At 43.8% G+C, this 16,752-nt stretch overlaps 2 protein-coding genes across 2 annotated transcripts; both read left to right on the top strand.

The window, feature by feature from the left end:
* The first annotated feature begins 439 nt into the window (after positions 1–439).
* On the top strand, positions 440–5,121 carry epor (erythropoietin receptor). Its single transcript, XM_044050739.1, has 8 exons — positions 440–761; positions 881–1,016; positions 1,144–1,310; positions 2,191–2,342; positions 2,415–2,571; positions 2,663–2,750; positions 2,850–2,937; positions 3,281–5,121. Exons 1-8 carry the CDS (start codon positions 659–661, stop codon positions 4,019–4,021), a joined length of 1,632 nt encoding a protein of 543 aa, XP_043906674.1. The 5' UTR covers positions 440–658; the 3' UTR covers positions 4,022–5,121.
* Positions 5,122–7,001: 1,880 nt separating this feature from the next.
* LOC122785052 (cyclin-dependent kinase 5 activator 1-like) lies at positions 7,002–16,269 on the top strand. The gene is made up of 3 exons (XM_044050646.1): positions 7,002–7,615; positions 9,855–10,476; positions 11,467–16,269. The coding sequence occupies exons 2-3, from the start codon at positions 9,964–9,966 to the stop codon at positions 11,956–11,958; spliced, it is 1,005 nt and encodes a 334-aa protein (XP_043906581.1). The 5' UTR covers positions 7,002–7,615; positions 9,855–9,963; the 3' UTR covers positions 11,959–16,269.
* The last annotated feature ends 483 nt before the right edge of the window (positions 16,270–16,752 follow it).

Raw genomic sequence — 16,752 nt, 5'->3', positions numbered from 1 at the left:
AGGGGTGAAGAAGAAACAGGGTTATCTGCGGCTGCGACGCCGTGTCAAGCGTGGAAAACATGTGGGTGCAGCGAAAAGATAAGAAACCGTTTAGGAGCGCTGCCTCTGACGCTGCGGCCTCACTTTCTTCCAGGCGGACAGAGATGAAATTGTTTTAGGGCCAAACTGGAGCTGACCTATAGAGGGGTCAATACTTGTGAGCCACATGTACTTAAAATAACAACAAAATGACATTTTAAATTGTCATTTAAAAATATAAATTAAAAAAAGTCAAGAACAATGTGATCCATGAACGTTTGCGCGCTTTTACGCACGGCGCAGGTCACCTTCCTCATCCACTGCAGCCGGCGCAAACACGTAAACATCAATGAGCTCATGACTCCCGCCCATAAATGAGCAGAGTGAGAAGTTTTGTTAGACCCCCACACACACACACACACACACACACACACACTCTGACTTGTAGTAGAAAGTAAACAGGACAGCTCTCCGCGCCTTATCGCTCTCAAGCAGGCGCGTGACCGCGCTGCACTATCCGCGGCATCTAAGAGTGAAAAAAACAAGCCTCCCCACTGCGTGTGTGTGGCAGCTTGTTCTCCAGTGATGCAGGTGGACAACAAAGAGCCACGGTGTTTGTGTTCACAGACGAGACTCAAGGATGAGATGTGACCGCCTGAGCCGAGTGTTGGCACTTTACCTGATGCTGTGCGCCTTGCGGACAACTTCCATCGTCCAGCGCGCACGCGATTTCGAAAAGAAAGGTAAGAAAACATGCTTTTTTTTTGTTTGTTTTTTTGTATAAATTATTGTCAATGTTTTGTTTGTTAATGATTTTAAAAAACGAATGAATACATTGAGTCAATGATTATCTCAAATGTAGTGTCTATCCTGCTGAATGAAGAGCCAGAAAACCCAAAGTGCTTTGTTGAAGGCAAGAATGACTTCACGTGCTTTTGGGAGGAAGATGAGGAAAAGGCTGGATCTGTGGATCAGTACTCCTTCACATATGCATACCAGTAAGAAGGCTTTCCTGGCTTAGAACGATTATTATAAGGATTAAAAAACTGTTAAACAGCTCGACCCATACTAGGACAGATCTTGAGGGGCCTCGTTGTTCACCGTGTGTCCTCTCGTCCTCACCAGAAATGAAAACAGCAGCCAGTGTCCACTGAGAGCGCTGCCTGCTGCAGGTGGGAAGAAACTCTTCATCTGCCACCTGAATCAGTCCCAGATGTTTGAACAAATGTTCATCCGCGTTCACCGCGAGGGAATCATGATCCACAACCGCAGCCTCCTCATCGAGCTCTTCTGTAAGTTGTTTGGTCTGGAATCCATGAATGTCTAGTGCCAGTGATGGATTATCTTACTTACTTCATCTTTTTAAGCTGCTATAACTCACTGTTATTTAAAAGTTAGTCATTAGTAACTCATTACTTTTTGTCACCAAAATGATTTCTTGCACACACACAGAGCCTCTGCTTATGTCACATGTGCTTCTTCAACTTTTAAGACAAGCTCTTCTCAGTCGACACGCTCTTGTAGTGGTATTCTTGTGATTTTCATTCACTTCCACAAAGTCATGGACTTTATCTTCTCTTATTACTTAAAGCAGGGTTGTCAAACTCAAATGGCCTGGGGGCCAATGAGCATCTAGTCTGGTCAAGCAGGGACCAACATAGAGGAAGAAAAGTGGAAAAAACAACTATTTAGTAGCCGGTGGGCAATATAAGATATTCATTATGATATTAGACCGAATTGCAAAGTAAAAGTGCTTGTTTTGATATAAAATTATTCGCAATAAAAACATATTTATGATGCACAAAAAAGGAGAATTAAAAGGAAAATTTAGCAAATAAAGACAAGGATAATTTTGATTAAAACAGCTTAAATAAACGTAATTTCATGTTGAGTGTAATACATTTAATAAAGCAATGATTACAATCTAATGTGTCTAAAAATATTGCCGGCAAATACATTTAGTCTTATATTGTGTCTCTATTTCATCACAATGGTGGGCGGGCCACATGTAATCGATTGGAGGGCCACATGTGGCCCCCGGGCCACCAGTTTGACACATGTGACTTAAAGCATTTTTCATCTTACTGTTAATTTTATTGGATGTCAGCAGTTTACGGCGCCACAGCTTTAAAATCAAGGAATAACCTCCCACTCCCTCTCTCCGCTCCACAGTCCTTCTTGACCCGCCCGCTAACGTGACAGTGAGCAGCACGGGGAAGCAAGGCCAGCTCAACGTCAGCTGGGTGCCGCCTTCTCTCAAGTACATGGACGACAGCATGATGTACGAGATCAGATATGCGCCAGCAGACAGCCATGTGGGACAGGTAACCCCTCAAACATGGACTGTCTGTCACATTAGATTATGGACCGCACTGATGCGTTGAGGACTCTCACAGGTGGAGGAGGCCCGAGCCGGATCAGAGTTGATCCTGACGGATCTGCAGCCGGGCACCGTGTACAAGGTGCAAGTGCGCGTGAAGCTGGATGGGATAAGCTACAGTGGCTATTGGAGTGCCTGGAGTGAGACGGTGCTCATGGAAACACTGCCTGCAGGTGAGACACTTCATTCATTCATTCATTCATTCATTCACAAAAGTTATATAATCATTAAAGAGGATTTACTGATCTGTGATGGCTCCTCCAGAATTCGACCCACTCATCGCGTCGCTGACTCTCATCATCGTCTTCATCCTCATGGTGCTGTCGCTCACGATGCTTCTGTCTCATCGCAGGTTGGTCACACGTTCTCTCATCACATTAAAATTCATGGCCAACTTTACACACTGAGAGTTTTTCATGTCATTGTCTGTGTCTGTGCTTCTTTTCTGCAGCTTTCTCTCAAAGAAGATTTGGCCCATTATTCCAACTCCAGACAGCAAGTTCCAGGGGCTTTTTACTGTTTATGGTGGGAACTTTCAGGTGAGAAGTCTCCAGCCACACTAATGGTGGTGCTTTTAGCTTTTCTGCTGACACAAACTGCAGTTTAGCATCATTTAGCATGAGGGACATGTTGACATGTCAATCACACTTGTGTCCACTTATATGTGCCATGTTTTATTGTCCTTTCCTCCAAATGTTCTACTGCAGAAGAGCTAAAACTAGTCATTGAGACCATTAACTTTCGCAGGAAGCAGCTCTATCGCCCCTGTGTGGCTATTGAGTAAATTGCTATTTCTATTATGATCTATGGTCTGGACACTGGTGTGAGAACATTCGATGGTTGCTGTTGTTTTACAGTCTCTTTTCTCTTGTTGTTGTACAGGAGTGGTTGGGACACACCAATGGAGGCTTGTGGGTGACGCCGGCTCTCCTCTACTCCGAGGAGCGGCCCGCCCCTCTGGAGGTGCTCTCGGAGTTAATCCCCCGCCCCTCACTGCCCTCCCCACCTCTGCCACCCAAGCTTTCCAGAGCTTTGCGTACGGACAAGAAAGAGGGCAAGAAAGGGCTGGACGAGAGAGAGCCGTCGGAGAGAGGCAGTTCAGCTCAGACAGACGGATGGAGAGCAGCAGCAGCAGCATCAGCACCACACGACCACTGGCTGGTGGACCGCTTACGGGCCCTCCACCAGCTGCCCATGCCCTGCTCTCAGTCCTCTCTGCTGGAGTCTCAGGACACCTACGTCACCCTCAGCAATCACAATGAGAGTGAGCACCTGGATGACACTCTGGAGGAGACATTACCCCTCGAGGTGCTGTTTGCGCCCAGAAAACGAGAACTGTGTGAATCCCACTCTGACCTGGGCTCCGGGCAGCAGAGCTCCGGGTCAGGTTGTCTGTCGTCACAGTCCAGCTTTGAGTACCCGAACCAGGCGTGGGCGAACAAAGGCCCCGGGTACACGTACATGGCAGTGGCAGATTCGGGCGTCTCCATGGATTACAGTCCCATGAGCAGATTTGACGACATTGGGAAAGTCGTTATCTACGCCAACGACTACAAGAACGAGATCCCCGCTCACAGACCGCCCTTCCTGCCGAGACAGCACGCCGTCCACGACGAGGGCTGAGAACCAGGGGCCGCACAGCGGGGCTCTGCAGACTTGATCTGGAAATTCACTCAAAACAACAAAGCCTCATGTCAACTGTTAAGACGTGAGGTTTTTTTTTGGCTCTGACAGAAACAAACTCCTACTTAGTGTAAGCTGAAGGACTCACACGTCCACCGGACGTACAGACGTCGTATCTTTAGCTTCAGCCAAATCGTTCCTGATCTGTACTTGGCAGCTGTGGTTTATGCCAAATACTGATCAGTGTTAAAGGTTTGTATGTTGGTCTCTCAGTGTCCTGTAGATCAGATCAGGATGTTGTTGTTTTTTTTTTTGTTTTAATATCATTTACAAATTGAAGCTGAAATGAAATGTTTGTGTTTGAGCTTTTATGCTATTTTGATGGTAACCTTTGCTCTTCTTAGGCTTAAATAACAGCGTTAAGATAAATACACATTAGAAATATGTAAATGAACAACATGGACTCGTGCACTTTTCCTTCTGCCTCTCTGACATAAGCTCTACAAAAACTCTATCCCGTGAAAAGACAAACCAGTAATGAAGTCATGATCCATCTCTGTGACCTCAATGTTTTGATTTGAATTCACATACATGAAGGCTGGCTGTAGGCTACTCAGTAAATAGACGTGGTGCATGTCATGTCTATACATTTCTAACATAGAATGTCACCTCGTGCTGACTTTGCCTTACAAATCTGATAAAACTGTATTTGTAAATAACTTTATGACGCTTTTTCTATTTTATCTGTTTTATTTTAATCTTTTTTAATTCTAACTTCAAAGGCTTAAGCTTCCTTTTTTTACTATTACTTTACAATTCAAATGTTACCATTATACAACAGATGCTATATTTTCTAATTAGTGTTTTACTTAGCGTTAAGAAGCAGAATATTTCCTTTACTGTTTGTCTTCTTTAAACATTTGGATTATTATTTTCTGTGGGCAAGTATTAAGTATAAGTAAACTAATAACTGTACCCACTTCAGTTCAGTATTTCACACACATTTCTCACTAACAAGTGGGTGGGAGAGGAACAACTACTAATACTCTACGATGTACAAATATGTGTTTACTTGTAATATACAGTGAATATCTCTCTGACTCATTGTTTTCACGAGTTTGTCCTTAAGTTCATGATTTCCTCGCCTGCTACTGTCACAAAAAATACAACGTTTTCAAAGAGAATCTCTTATAATAGATTAAAATAATGTCTTAAAATAGACAAAACTAAAAAAAAAAAAAAATTCTGTCCAACATAATTCGGATTTGAGTGATATTTGGTCAGGTGCTGGTGTGTAAAACAAAGTGTTTGATTATTAATGTTTGACAAATCTTTGTCATTAAAATTGTTGCTTATTTTAGACTTTTAAAGCTACTGACAGCACCTGTTAAATTAACTTTATATGTACAGTAAATCCCAAATTCACAAACCACAGTTTACCTTTGACACTGACACTTTGTAGTTTATGCATTATTGTGATAGTGAGCTGTTTAAAACTCTGCTGGTTTAAAATAATGTTCTTTTTATTTTATTTTATTTTTTTAATCTTGCCGTGTCATGAGATTCACTGTCTAACTATAAGCATATTTACTATTTTTGTTATGCAAAATCGTATGAGATGCATGAACAAGAAAGTATTGCATTGATCAAATGTTTAACTGAAAAATGTATCTTATCTTATATAATATATACATATATGTATTTATATACATATATGTATATATATACATACATACATATATATACATACATACATATAAGATAAGATCATATTTTATTGTCCTTTAACACAGAAAATTGCAAAAAAAGTATCTTATCTTATATAATATATATATATGTGTGTGTATATATACGTATATATAAGATAAGATAGTTACACAGTGTAAGGAATGAAGGAATGTTTGTATCTGTTCATTCTACAGCTGCTAACGTTGTGAGAGGGAGAGGAGGAGGGAGAGAGCGTGCAGAGCAGTTAGGGGGCGTGGCCTGGTGGTGATGTGTGACAACAAGTCACAGCTGCAACACAGCGACCAACAGCCTGTGGCAAAAATGTGAACGCAGTAGCTGGTGTTTGACCAGAGAGAGGCAGTAGATATCACAACATATACAGTCAAATTTCAATACTTTACACTAAACTTTCATATGAAAAAAGTGGTTTAACACACTTTTAGATCTGACAGACGGGGCACATTCTTTGTCTGCAAGTCCTTTATTTATTTTATTGTGAATTAAGACTGTGTCAAACCTTGGGTTTGTTTTAGTTTAATTTGTTTTAGGTTATGAAGCTGATTGGCGTTTGTTCAGATATGATGATTGTTCTCTTATTGCCCATCAAGACTGATGATATAACATTTCACCTATCTTTACAAAGTCTGTCCTCCAACTTACCCGATGAGTCGCTGGCTGCGGTAACCTGGGAAACAGAGTCCAGAGAGTAGCAAGGACAACAGGGGCCAACCCAGTAAACACCTGGTAAAAGCCCCCACAAAGATCAACTTTATCCTGTTTCCTTATAGGGCAATAGTGTATTTAAGATTAATAAAACCTTCTACATTTCTGAAACCTGAAAATTAAAACCAAACCAAAGTATCATAACCAATAAATAGATGAACAATAAGAAGTATAGGAGAATTTCCTGTGATGGAAGATTAGATTTGATGTTCTTCAGTGAATTCATGTTCTTTATACTACTCTTCTGCTGAGAGAGAGGGGGAGAGAAAGAGAGAGAGAGAGACTCTGATTCACAAAACCCTCCATCTCTCTCCCTCTGCAGCCTCCTCCTCCTCCTCTTGTGACTCATGTGGCTGTTTCAGCACCTCGGACAGCGCACCATCTGATAGGCTGCAGCCTGTCAGCGGCCAATGTCTGGATCAGCAGCAGCATCTCTGCCGCAGCCAATCACAAGCCGCCATTTCTCCCCTGCATCCAACCCGAACATGCACATGCCCGCATCTCTCTCTAATCCCCCCCCTCCCTCCCTCTCTCGCTCTCCCTCTCTCCCTCTCGCGCGCAGGTTTTCATAGCTGATGGTCTAAGCCGCAGTCTATTTTTGGATTTCATAGTAGCCATTTCCCCCCCTCTCTCTTGTTTTTTTTAATTTTTTTATTAACGCCATTGTGTTGATTAAGGAACGCGTTGTTTTATTTATATGTGTGTGTGTGTGTGTTTGTGTGACGAGGTAAGTCACCATCACATCAGTAGCGTGACATTAACAGCCGTGACCGTGTCGGTTTCCCACTCCTCAATGGAAGACATCTTCCCACGCTCGGGAGTGAAGCTCGTGCCGCATCTGTTGTGCATCAGTATTCCCATCGAGGAGCGGGGGAATTCTCTACAGATGAAGATTTGAAAATTACAAAAAATCGAATTAAAAAGACAGGAGGAGGGAGGCAACAGCAACAGCAGCCGCAGCAGCCGCCTGCAACGCTGGGGTTTTACGTTTGTCATCAGGGTCCGATCCGTTTTTCACGGCCTGGACCCTCTGGTGGTGTGGACAGCAGCGGGTGGGAAGCGTTCTGACTCCTTCACCGCATATTCCCACAAGATAAGGAGGCAAGTTAATGGATTTTAAAGGAGAAAACAACTGATCAGAAGGTAGGACATGCACAGAGGGGTTTTTTTTTGGTTTTTTTTACAGCACATGACACAAATCTGTATTTTTCTGGACCTGCAAAGGATGAGTAAAGCCCACAGAGAAGGCCCTGAGATGATAAAAAAAAAGAAAAAATACCCAACAGCACAGACATGATTCCATCACCATCATTTAATGCACCAGTGCGGCACCAGGCTTCTGTTTTCCACATGAATACATGATGCACAGTAAACACCATCACCATTGCATTGTGTTTGTTTAGACTGTTGCATGGCTGATGTTTGTGAAGCTGCCTTATGTTGGAGGGGGGTGTGAGGGGGGTAGGGGGCGTTTTCCAGGCTTCCATTTTGAAGCTAAGATGGATGCTTGTGCACACTTGTTTCTTAATGCCTCTGTGGCCTTATCTACAGTCTTATATAACGACCTGACAAGCAGCAGTAGGTGGGCGACACTGGGGACAGGACACAGTTCTGGTGAAATAAGCGCGGTGAGACATTCTGTGTGTGTGTGTGTGTTATGTGAGGAGACTTAATTACACACATTAAGGCTCCATCAGTGATTAAAACCCCACTGGAAACCAAAGTGGTTGTTGCTGATGTTCTTCGTGGACGCTCAGTGTCAGGGACAGGAAGCAAGGAGATGCTGTGTTCTCAAAGGCAGCAATTTATGCAACAACAGATTTTCTATTCCAGTTTCAGGCATGTTGTCTCTAAGATTAAAAAGAAAAGGGGAGGGGCTTGCATGCAATGTTTTCAATCAATCGTTTATTTATAAAGCACTTTACTATACTGTATCTGCAAGTATCTGTATCAATAAATTAGCAGGAAACCATAAGGAAAACTAAAAAAAATAAGAGGGAAAGTGTCCCTGGGCTGCTGAATATTAAAAGCCATTCTAAATAAATATGTTTTGAGTTTACTTTTAAACTCAGTAAAGGTCAGTGATAAAAAAAAAACACTGATCAGGTGGAAAATTAGGCTCCCACCTAATCCTAACAGTGTAAATTTTAACTTTTTCAGGACAAATAATGGACTATTTTATCTTACCTAAACCCTCAGGGAAGGTTTTTGGTTTGGTTGTAACCTTAAGAGGACGTTCTTTGAACATTGCGTGTAAGTAGGGCTGCTGGTCAGGAAATCAGAAAACTCCACCATAAATAGGAGGAAAAAAAATTAAAATAAATGAAACCAAACTTGAAATAAACTGCAATCCTTGTGATGACGTGTCCCTATCAATTAAAATCCTGATTTTTTCTTTCTTGAACTCATTCAAGTCCCCAAACCTCAGCAACAATGATAGGAAAAAATACATTCATTCTAGCTTTTTGTGCAGTTATGAGTCATATTCTATAAAATCATCCTCTGGTGAAGCCCTGGGAAAAATTGAATCCTGAATGAATGAAAGAAACAGAAACCTTATCTACTGTAGGCTGAGTAAGACTGTGACGTGTTTAAAAGTGTCAGCTTTTAAGTGAACCTTGATTTTGTTCCAAAAAGTCCTCATCCAGGATGACAAACCTTTTCCTGGAGCTTTCAAGATCTTATGTCAAGATCTTTGTCTTTGAGGATTGAGTTTGTTCATTTGTGACAAGAACAGCAAATCAAGCAAGAAATCTGTGGTTGAAGCCAGTTGTGAGGTTTCTCTCCTCAATCAGAAGTTCACAATATAATATGTATCCACACTATGATATGAGTAGCTTGAGACTCTTATGTAACTTTAAGTGCTCGTCTCTGTGAAGAAAGCTGGGAAAAAGTGTTTTAATTCAACATCTTGAAATCTCTTGAGCTGTCACGCTGTCATGAGGAAGCAGGGTTGAAAGATCTTATTGAATCAGGATGTGACCTCGTACACAGTGTTACTGGCATTCCCCATCATTTAGGTCACAGCAGTCTGGCACAGAGTCTGCATATTGGGGGGTTTTTGTCAGTCCAGCATAATGAACCCACCTGGGACCATGATCTCTGTACTACTCACTTCACAAACTACAGTTTCTGCTCAAAAGACGTGTGGTTTGATAATGTCCATGACTGTCAGGAAACACCTTTGTTATCATGACAAGTTCCATCCCATCATCATATTAGATAGTATGCGTTTGCTCTGTTGTCATGGTAGCTTGGACATCAGGGACAGCGCCATGAAAGTAGCTAGTCATGAAAACTAAGCATCCATCCCTGAATAATTGAAATGAATCTCTTTAACAAATACAAACTACTAACACTACTTCCTGTTGTTTTCCCACAGCTTTGACTTCCTCTAGAAGTGTCACTTTAATCTTCTCAAAGCTCACTCAAAGAGCTTTCTCACCCCACTACTCCCTACTCCACTGTGTCGCTACCTGTTGCAAGGCATCATGGGTACAGTGCTGTCGTTGTCTCCCAGCTACCGGAAGGCGGCGCTGTTCGAGGACGGCCCGGCTACAGTGGGCCACTACACAGCCGTGCAGAACAGCAAAAATGCCAAGGACGCTGCCGCAGCTGCAAAGTCCCTCAAGCGGCCTTCCATTATTAGCGTGCTGCCATGGAAACGAATCGTGGCTGTGTCGGCGAAGAGGAAGGGTTCCAAGAAGCTGCAGTCAGAGGGTGGGGACGGCGGGAAGGGGAACTCCCCGGAAGGTCACGCCACCGCCACATCCGGCTCGGCCTCCAACAGTCTGAAGCTGAAGAAGTCGCAGTCCTGTGCGAACCTTTCATCTTACTCATCCAGCCAGGACCCCGCGACCACCACGACCACTACCTCCTCTCACCTGCCCACCTCTAAGACCCTGGCTAATGTAGCTACTGTAGCTGTCAAAAAGAATTCCCTCACAGGCTCTGGGATCCAGCCATCTACTGCAGCAGGCACGCCGAAACGTGTCATTGTCCAGGTAACTATTTATTTTCTTCTGTCACAGAGAAATTTTTAGTGCTGTCAGTTTAACGAGTTATTTAGTTAACACAAACTCATTTTAACGGCGTCAATTTTTCGCGAGATTAACGTTCTTTTTGGTCGAGCAAATGCTGTACAACTAGTAACGTTAGAAAAACTACAACACCACACAGGATCTAGCTAGACCGGAAACAAAACAACAGGCACGCGAGCCCGCCAGAGAGTACAGGCTAACGTTACGTTTCGAGTGGATGGCGAGTGCTGTGCGCTTCTCCGTCTCCAAGCGGGCTCTCCGTACCCAACGCAGCCTGGACCATTTCTCGACGCACTCCCCACATCCAAGTAATGATGTATGTCAGTGTTACCAACCAAGCTGGCAGACCCCTGAACCGTAGTAAGGAGACCACCGAAGACCGCTAGCTGCTTTAGCTCGGATTAGCTTGTAACGGCAACAACATAATAGATGAAATAGATGAAAACGTGCAAGTTAATGGCGAGTTAACTACCGGTCGATCTATGTTCCTATCCTCACCTACGGTCACAAGCTGTAGGTAGTGACTGAAAGAACGAGCTCACGGTTACAATCGGCCGAAATGGGTTTCCTCCGCAGGGTGTCTGGGCTCTCTCTTAGAGATGGGGTGAGAAGCTTGGTCATCCGGGAGAGGCTCAGACTAGAGCCGCTACTCCTCCACATCGAGATGAGGGGGCTTGCGCACCTGGTTAGGATGCATCCTGGACGCCTCCCCGGTGAGGCGTTCAGGACACGTCCCACTGGGTGGAGGCCTCGGGGAAGACCCAGGACTCGCTGGAGAGACTATGTCTCTCGTTTGGCCTGGGAACGCCTCGGGATTCCCCCAGAAGATCTTGATGAAGTGGCCGGGGAGAGGGAAGTCTGGGCTAACTTAAGCTTGCATCTTAAATACCTCATCCTTACCTTATTTTTGTCTTCCCTTCTCTCTCTCTCTCCTGCGTTCTTTTCTCGACCTAGGCTTCCACCAGTGAACTGATGCGCAGCCTGGGTGAGTTCCTGTGTCGACGCTGTTATCGTCTGAAGCGTCTCTCCCCGACAGATCCGGTGTTGTGGCTGCGCAGTGTGGACCGCTCCCTCCTCTTACAGGGCTGGCAGGACCAGGGCTTCATCACTCCGGCCAACGTAGTCTTCCTCTACATGCTGTGCCGCGACGTGGTCTCTGCCGAGGTGGCCTCCGAGCGGGAGCTGCAGGCCTCGCTGCTCACCTGCCTCTACCTGTCCTACTCCTACATGGGCAATGAGATCTCCTACCCGCTGAAGCCTTTCCTGGTGGAGGCGGAGAAGGAAGCCTTCTGGGACCGCTGCCTGGAGATCATCAACCGCATGAGTGGCAAGATGCTTCAGATCAACACCGACCCACACTACTTCACCCAAGTGTTTGCCGACCTGAAGAACGAGAGCAAGAAAGAAGAGGAGAAGACCAAACTCCTCATAGGCCTCGACCGATAAGAGGGAGCTTGGAGGGGGGGTGGGGGGGGAGTGAGTGTGGAGGGATAGATAGAAAGATTGGTTGTGGTGATCGGTGGAGTGACGGGTGGATAGCGCGTCTCTACTGGTTTACGCTGAGTGAAATTTCTTATTTGCAACCCACGACAAAAAAAAAAAGCTAGAGATTGAATCATTTCAGTTTGATAATGTGCCATTTAAACATTTTACCAAAACGCAAGAGATTAAAATCAGGGTTGTTGAAGTGACTTGTTGCTGTCCTGAGTCTGAGATGAGTTAGAAACACCAGACAACACAGATATTCACATAAATAATGGTGAATGTTATTATAGAGATAAAAAAAAAAAGTATCGATATTGTGTGATAGGCATTTTCACCATAGGGGGAAATGTCGGCGTAATTTAACGAAGAATCGCACTGCTGCATGAGGTCACCTCATAATATGTCCTTGCACATGACCGCCTGCTTATTGCCAACTCCATTTTTCCCTTTTCCCTACTTTCCTGCCTGAGCTTACTGCACTCACCAACACTGGCTGCGAGGCCCACTGTTGAAACCTAGAGAGCATTAACTCTCTTTAATTCCATGATATGGATGAGCGAGAATCAACCACGACCAAAATGTGAAAATTACATTTTACCAACCGCGTGCAATTGCACTATAGTGGATTAGTTTTATCCATGTGGAACATAAAGTACTGTATGTTCAGGAGAGTGTTTGGGTTCATCCAGTCAAATCTGCTATGAATTGGAAGATCAGTTGTTTGTTCTGTTTTATAAGAGTATAAAATGCTAATTTTGGGGAGCTGAAAGTGTTAATTGTTACAGAAGCCGGAATGCAAACTGTTTACATTTACAAAATTGACAAGGGAAAATGCAATACTGACCCCCGAGGGCACATTTACACGAGGAATCGTCGAATTCCTTCCTGTCCCCTGCACTTTGTCTTGCAGTCCATATTGGTGCTGTATTGAATGATCACGAGCGAGAAAGAAAGAATTCTGCTTTAAAACACTGCGCTCGTGTCGCGTGCGTCATACGTATGAATATGAATGATTGGCAGAGCTGAGCTGATGTTCAGAGGCTGGATCACATGATCCATGTCAGCTGATGGCAAACATCAGAATGATAGGGAATGTGACTTGGCGTGCGGGTGTGTCGAGCGACGGGGGACGATTCTACAAGTGCAAAATGTGACTTTTCCCTCTTCTGCAGCAGCAGCGTTAACGTTGCCGTCGCTGCTCGACACGAGGGACTGAGGTTTGAAGTGTCCAGCCCCGTCCTCTGTCCCCTCCCCGTCCCCCGCGCTACTCATCACTCTTGGACAAACAACATGGACGTTTCCATGCTGGTCTGAACCAGTCCTGTCCTGTGTGGATACGGTCCAGTCCAGTTCATATCTAGAGACTGGTCCACTGACCTCGCTCATTCAGTCGTTTGATATGCATGTGTGCTTCTATAGGTTTCCTGGCGGCATGCTGCTGTGTGTTTTGGACACACTGCACCACACGTCACAGAAGAGACTGAGCATTCGCCGCGCTGCACTACTGAAGGCTGAGCTCTGTGATGTGACATCCACTCAGCATCAGGGTTCTCTGACGCGTCAGAGGCCGGTCGTGTCCCGTGCGTCGCAGATAACGACAGATCTGAGGAGCAAAACGCCACCATTGTTGATTCGACCTTAAATGGCTCTACTTTCAGAGTTGCACAAAAGACTGGAGGGATTTAGAAAGAGTAACGAACACTACATTTCCCACAATGCAATCAGAAAGCACATGTCAGACTCTATTTAGTCTCAAACCCAAACAAATATTGCAAATATTGCTCACCTCAATGTGTGGCCAGGAAATCGCGTTTTAAGACAAAAGGAGAATGAAGAGACTCCATGCTCCGACGATGTCACATCACTGAGTGTTCTTTTTGTTAAAGAAAAAACCTCTGCCTTCTCAAACGGAGCAGAGACCTCGTGCCATAATCATTCTAAAGACTCGTTATTTAATACACACGATGGAGTGACACCATGAGCCAACTGAACAACGAGGAAGACTCTGGTGATGAAGAAGCTTTTCCACAGTGTTGTTGTTTCAGGTATCAGTCATGCAGACCAGAATAGAGGGACTTTGAGAGTGATGTTATGATGCAGGGAGGCGGCTTTATGTGCCACAAGAACTCAACTGGTATCGTCAAAAGCTGGAGAGTACGAAGCATTCACTTCACATAGGAACGTATTGAAATACAGATTTGACAGAGTGTGTTTCCAGGTTTGCTGTCTCCACGGTAGAGATGAGAGACGATGTGTCGGGATGACGACCGTGCTGAGGGTTCCATGCTGTTTATACACAGAAACAAACAAAAGACAAAACACGTAGCCTTGATCCAGAGTCAGACCTCATGCGATAAAATATGCACGTGAAGAATGAATCCATGGCAAACAGCTCGTTTACATGTACTTTATTATTTCTGATGGGTTAAAGAATTGACAAGTAGCATTTCTCCCACTTTAATTTTACTTATATTTATTTTGATGGTAGGTTTGATGAAGTCAAATATAGTGTATATATATATGTATATATGTATGTATATATATATATATATATATATGTATATATATATATTAGCATTAGCTCCTTTTCCACCAACATTTCCAGGAAGTTTTATTACTGGTCACTTATTCGCCCAGAGAAAAGAATTCCTGTGGTAATATGTGTTGTTTGTGCTTCCAAAAAAGTTGGTAAGCTGCAAAATGTGCTCCACCAATCAGCGTTCTTCAGCACACAGCCCCGCCCCCTCTATGGTGCCTGGTAATCTGAAAAGTCCCTAGTCGCGAGTAGGTAATTTTGGTGGAAACAGAAAGTTCCTGCAGTGGAAAAGGGGCTATTGATTTCCATCAGTGTTTGCTGAAGCCTTCTCTGACATAATATACATAATATACCTGATGACAGTAGAGTCTCTTAGCAAGCTAACATCACCGCTGACCACTGAAAAAGCAACTTTAAAGGTAACATCAGGTGATAAGAGAATAAAGTGAAATTAATGATTTGCCATGATCCGAGCATATTTCGTAGAGGAGTGATGATTTCTTGCGTTCAAGAAGAACGCTCACTCACTGAGAATTATAATATACAGTAGCAGGATTCATCAGGTGATTTTACCAGCTATTACTTTAATGTTAGCTCCAAAACGCTGCCTCATGCTCTACCATCTTTGTTTTGGGCCTCCCTCTTTCATAGTTCAAAGTAAGGTAATATGAAACGGCTCTGTAGCATCTGACGTCAACATACAGTCGTACACAGACGACCTGACCCTGTTGTTCTCAAATATCGAGGGTAAAGCTGCTAACGTTGAACTCTGAACGTATCCTGGAATGTCTTCCTCAGAGTGGCGTGCATTTGTTGTGCTAACTGTGAACGGGGCTTTTTTGTTTTTTTGTCTGAGGAAATGAAAACTTCAACGCCACCAAATAACGAATGTGCTCTTCAGAAAGTAATCCAGGTTGCAGCTTAAAGTAGACGAATGCTCTTAGTCCGGTGTGTACACATTTACTCTCTCCTTTCACAGTTTTTAATTTAAAAAGTTCTGTTGATGCCATGTATTCTTACTTCTTATAACAGCACCGTGCAAACGCCCTCGGCCTGTGCAGGAGCGCAGGCTCCTGAATCTCCAGAAACAGTCCAGTTTACCTCCATCTATTCTGCTCATTTCTGATGCTAAATCAAAAACACACGTGTGCATGCATGCATTCACACACACACACACACACACATAGAGTATTGAACGGGCTGTGGATGTCTGATGAAAACCTTTGACGGACGAGACGAGCGATGGAAAAAAAATGTCCATCGACCACATTTGAAGCACCTTTGCTTCACACAGGGACAGTAAATGAAGACACAAGGAAACGAGCAAAGGAACTATCCTCTGGATGAATCTTTATCCGGTGTTAAAGAGAGAGATGTGTACGGTTTGAAATCACCCCCTCCTATACATCCTCTCATCACTGGTTCACTTAGAACTATGTGCCATATTTTTCTCTCGCAGACATGAACAAGACAAAAAAAAAAACAACTCTCGTGTAACATAATGAAGCTTATGATAACGATAATAATGTTATTACAGGATCTTTTCTTCCTTTTCATTTGTGAATCATAATTGTGTAAAGAAGAAAATCTTCGTTGAACAAAAGTGGAGGCTACTCGTGTTACTGGAGTGCTGATGCTGCAGTCTGTTACCATGTGGATGTATGAATATGTATGTGAGAAATAAGAATAATTTGATCAACTGTTACAGGTACTTTATATAAAAACCTTTACAAGCACGGCTGTCTTTGGTGTATTCACTCATGTGATTGTATGCAAGTTGTCTCCCCGTGTGTGTGTGTGTGTTCTCCGGGTTCTCCAGGTTCTCCGGTTTCCTCAAAAAACATGCAATATGGGGATGAGGTAAATTGGACACTCTAGAGTGGCTGGCCTTGTAATGGATGGTTGGTTTTAGAAGTCGCAGTCCTGAGTGTGGCCACAGCAGGGCAGCAGTGCTGTTGAAGTGATCCACTGCAGCTGAGAATGAGACTGATGAAGAAAAGAGTCGGACGAGGAGGGAAAAGTGGTGAGAGCTTCTGTCACAGCAGAGAAGGCATTCATAACTGGGCTGCTGATATTTTAACATCAACATGTACAGTTTATGTTAACATGTGACATCACAGTCCTGTAAACACACTGTCAACATTTAGAAGAAGAGAAACCACCTGTCTTATATTTAGTCCACATTTAGCCAGTGTTGTGGAGTCACTTTACTCACATGC

The sequence above is a fragment of the Solea senegalensis genome, linkage group LG19, assembly GCF_019176455.1.
Source record: "Solea senegalensis isolate Sse05_10M linkage group LG19, IFAPA_SoseM_1, whole genome shotgun sequence".
NCBI classification, from domain to species: domain Eukaryota; kingdom Metazoa; phylum Chordata; class Actinopteri; order Pleuronectiformes; family Soleidae; genus Solea; species Solea senegalensis.
This window is presented reverse-complemented; position numbering and strand designations above follow the sequence as displayed.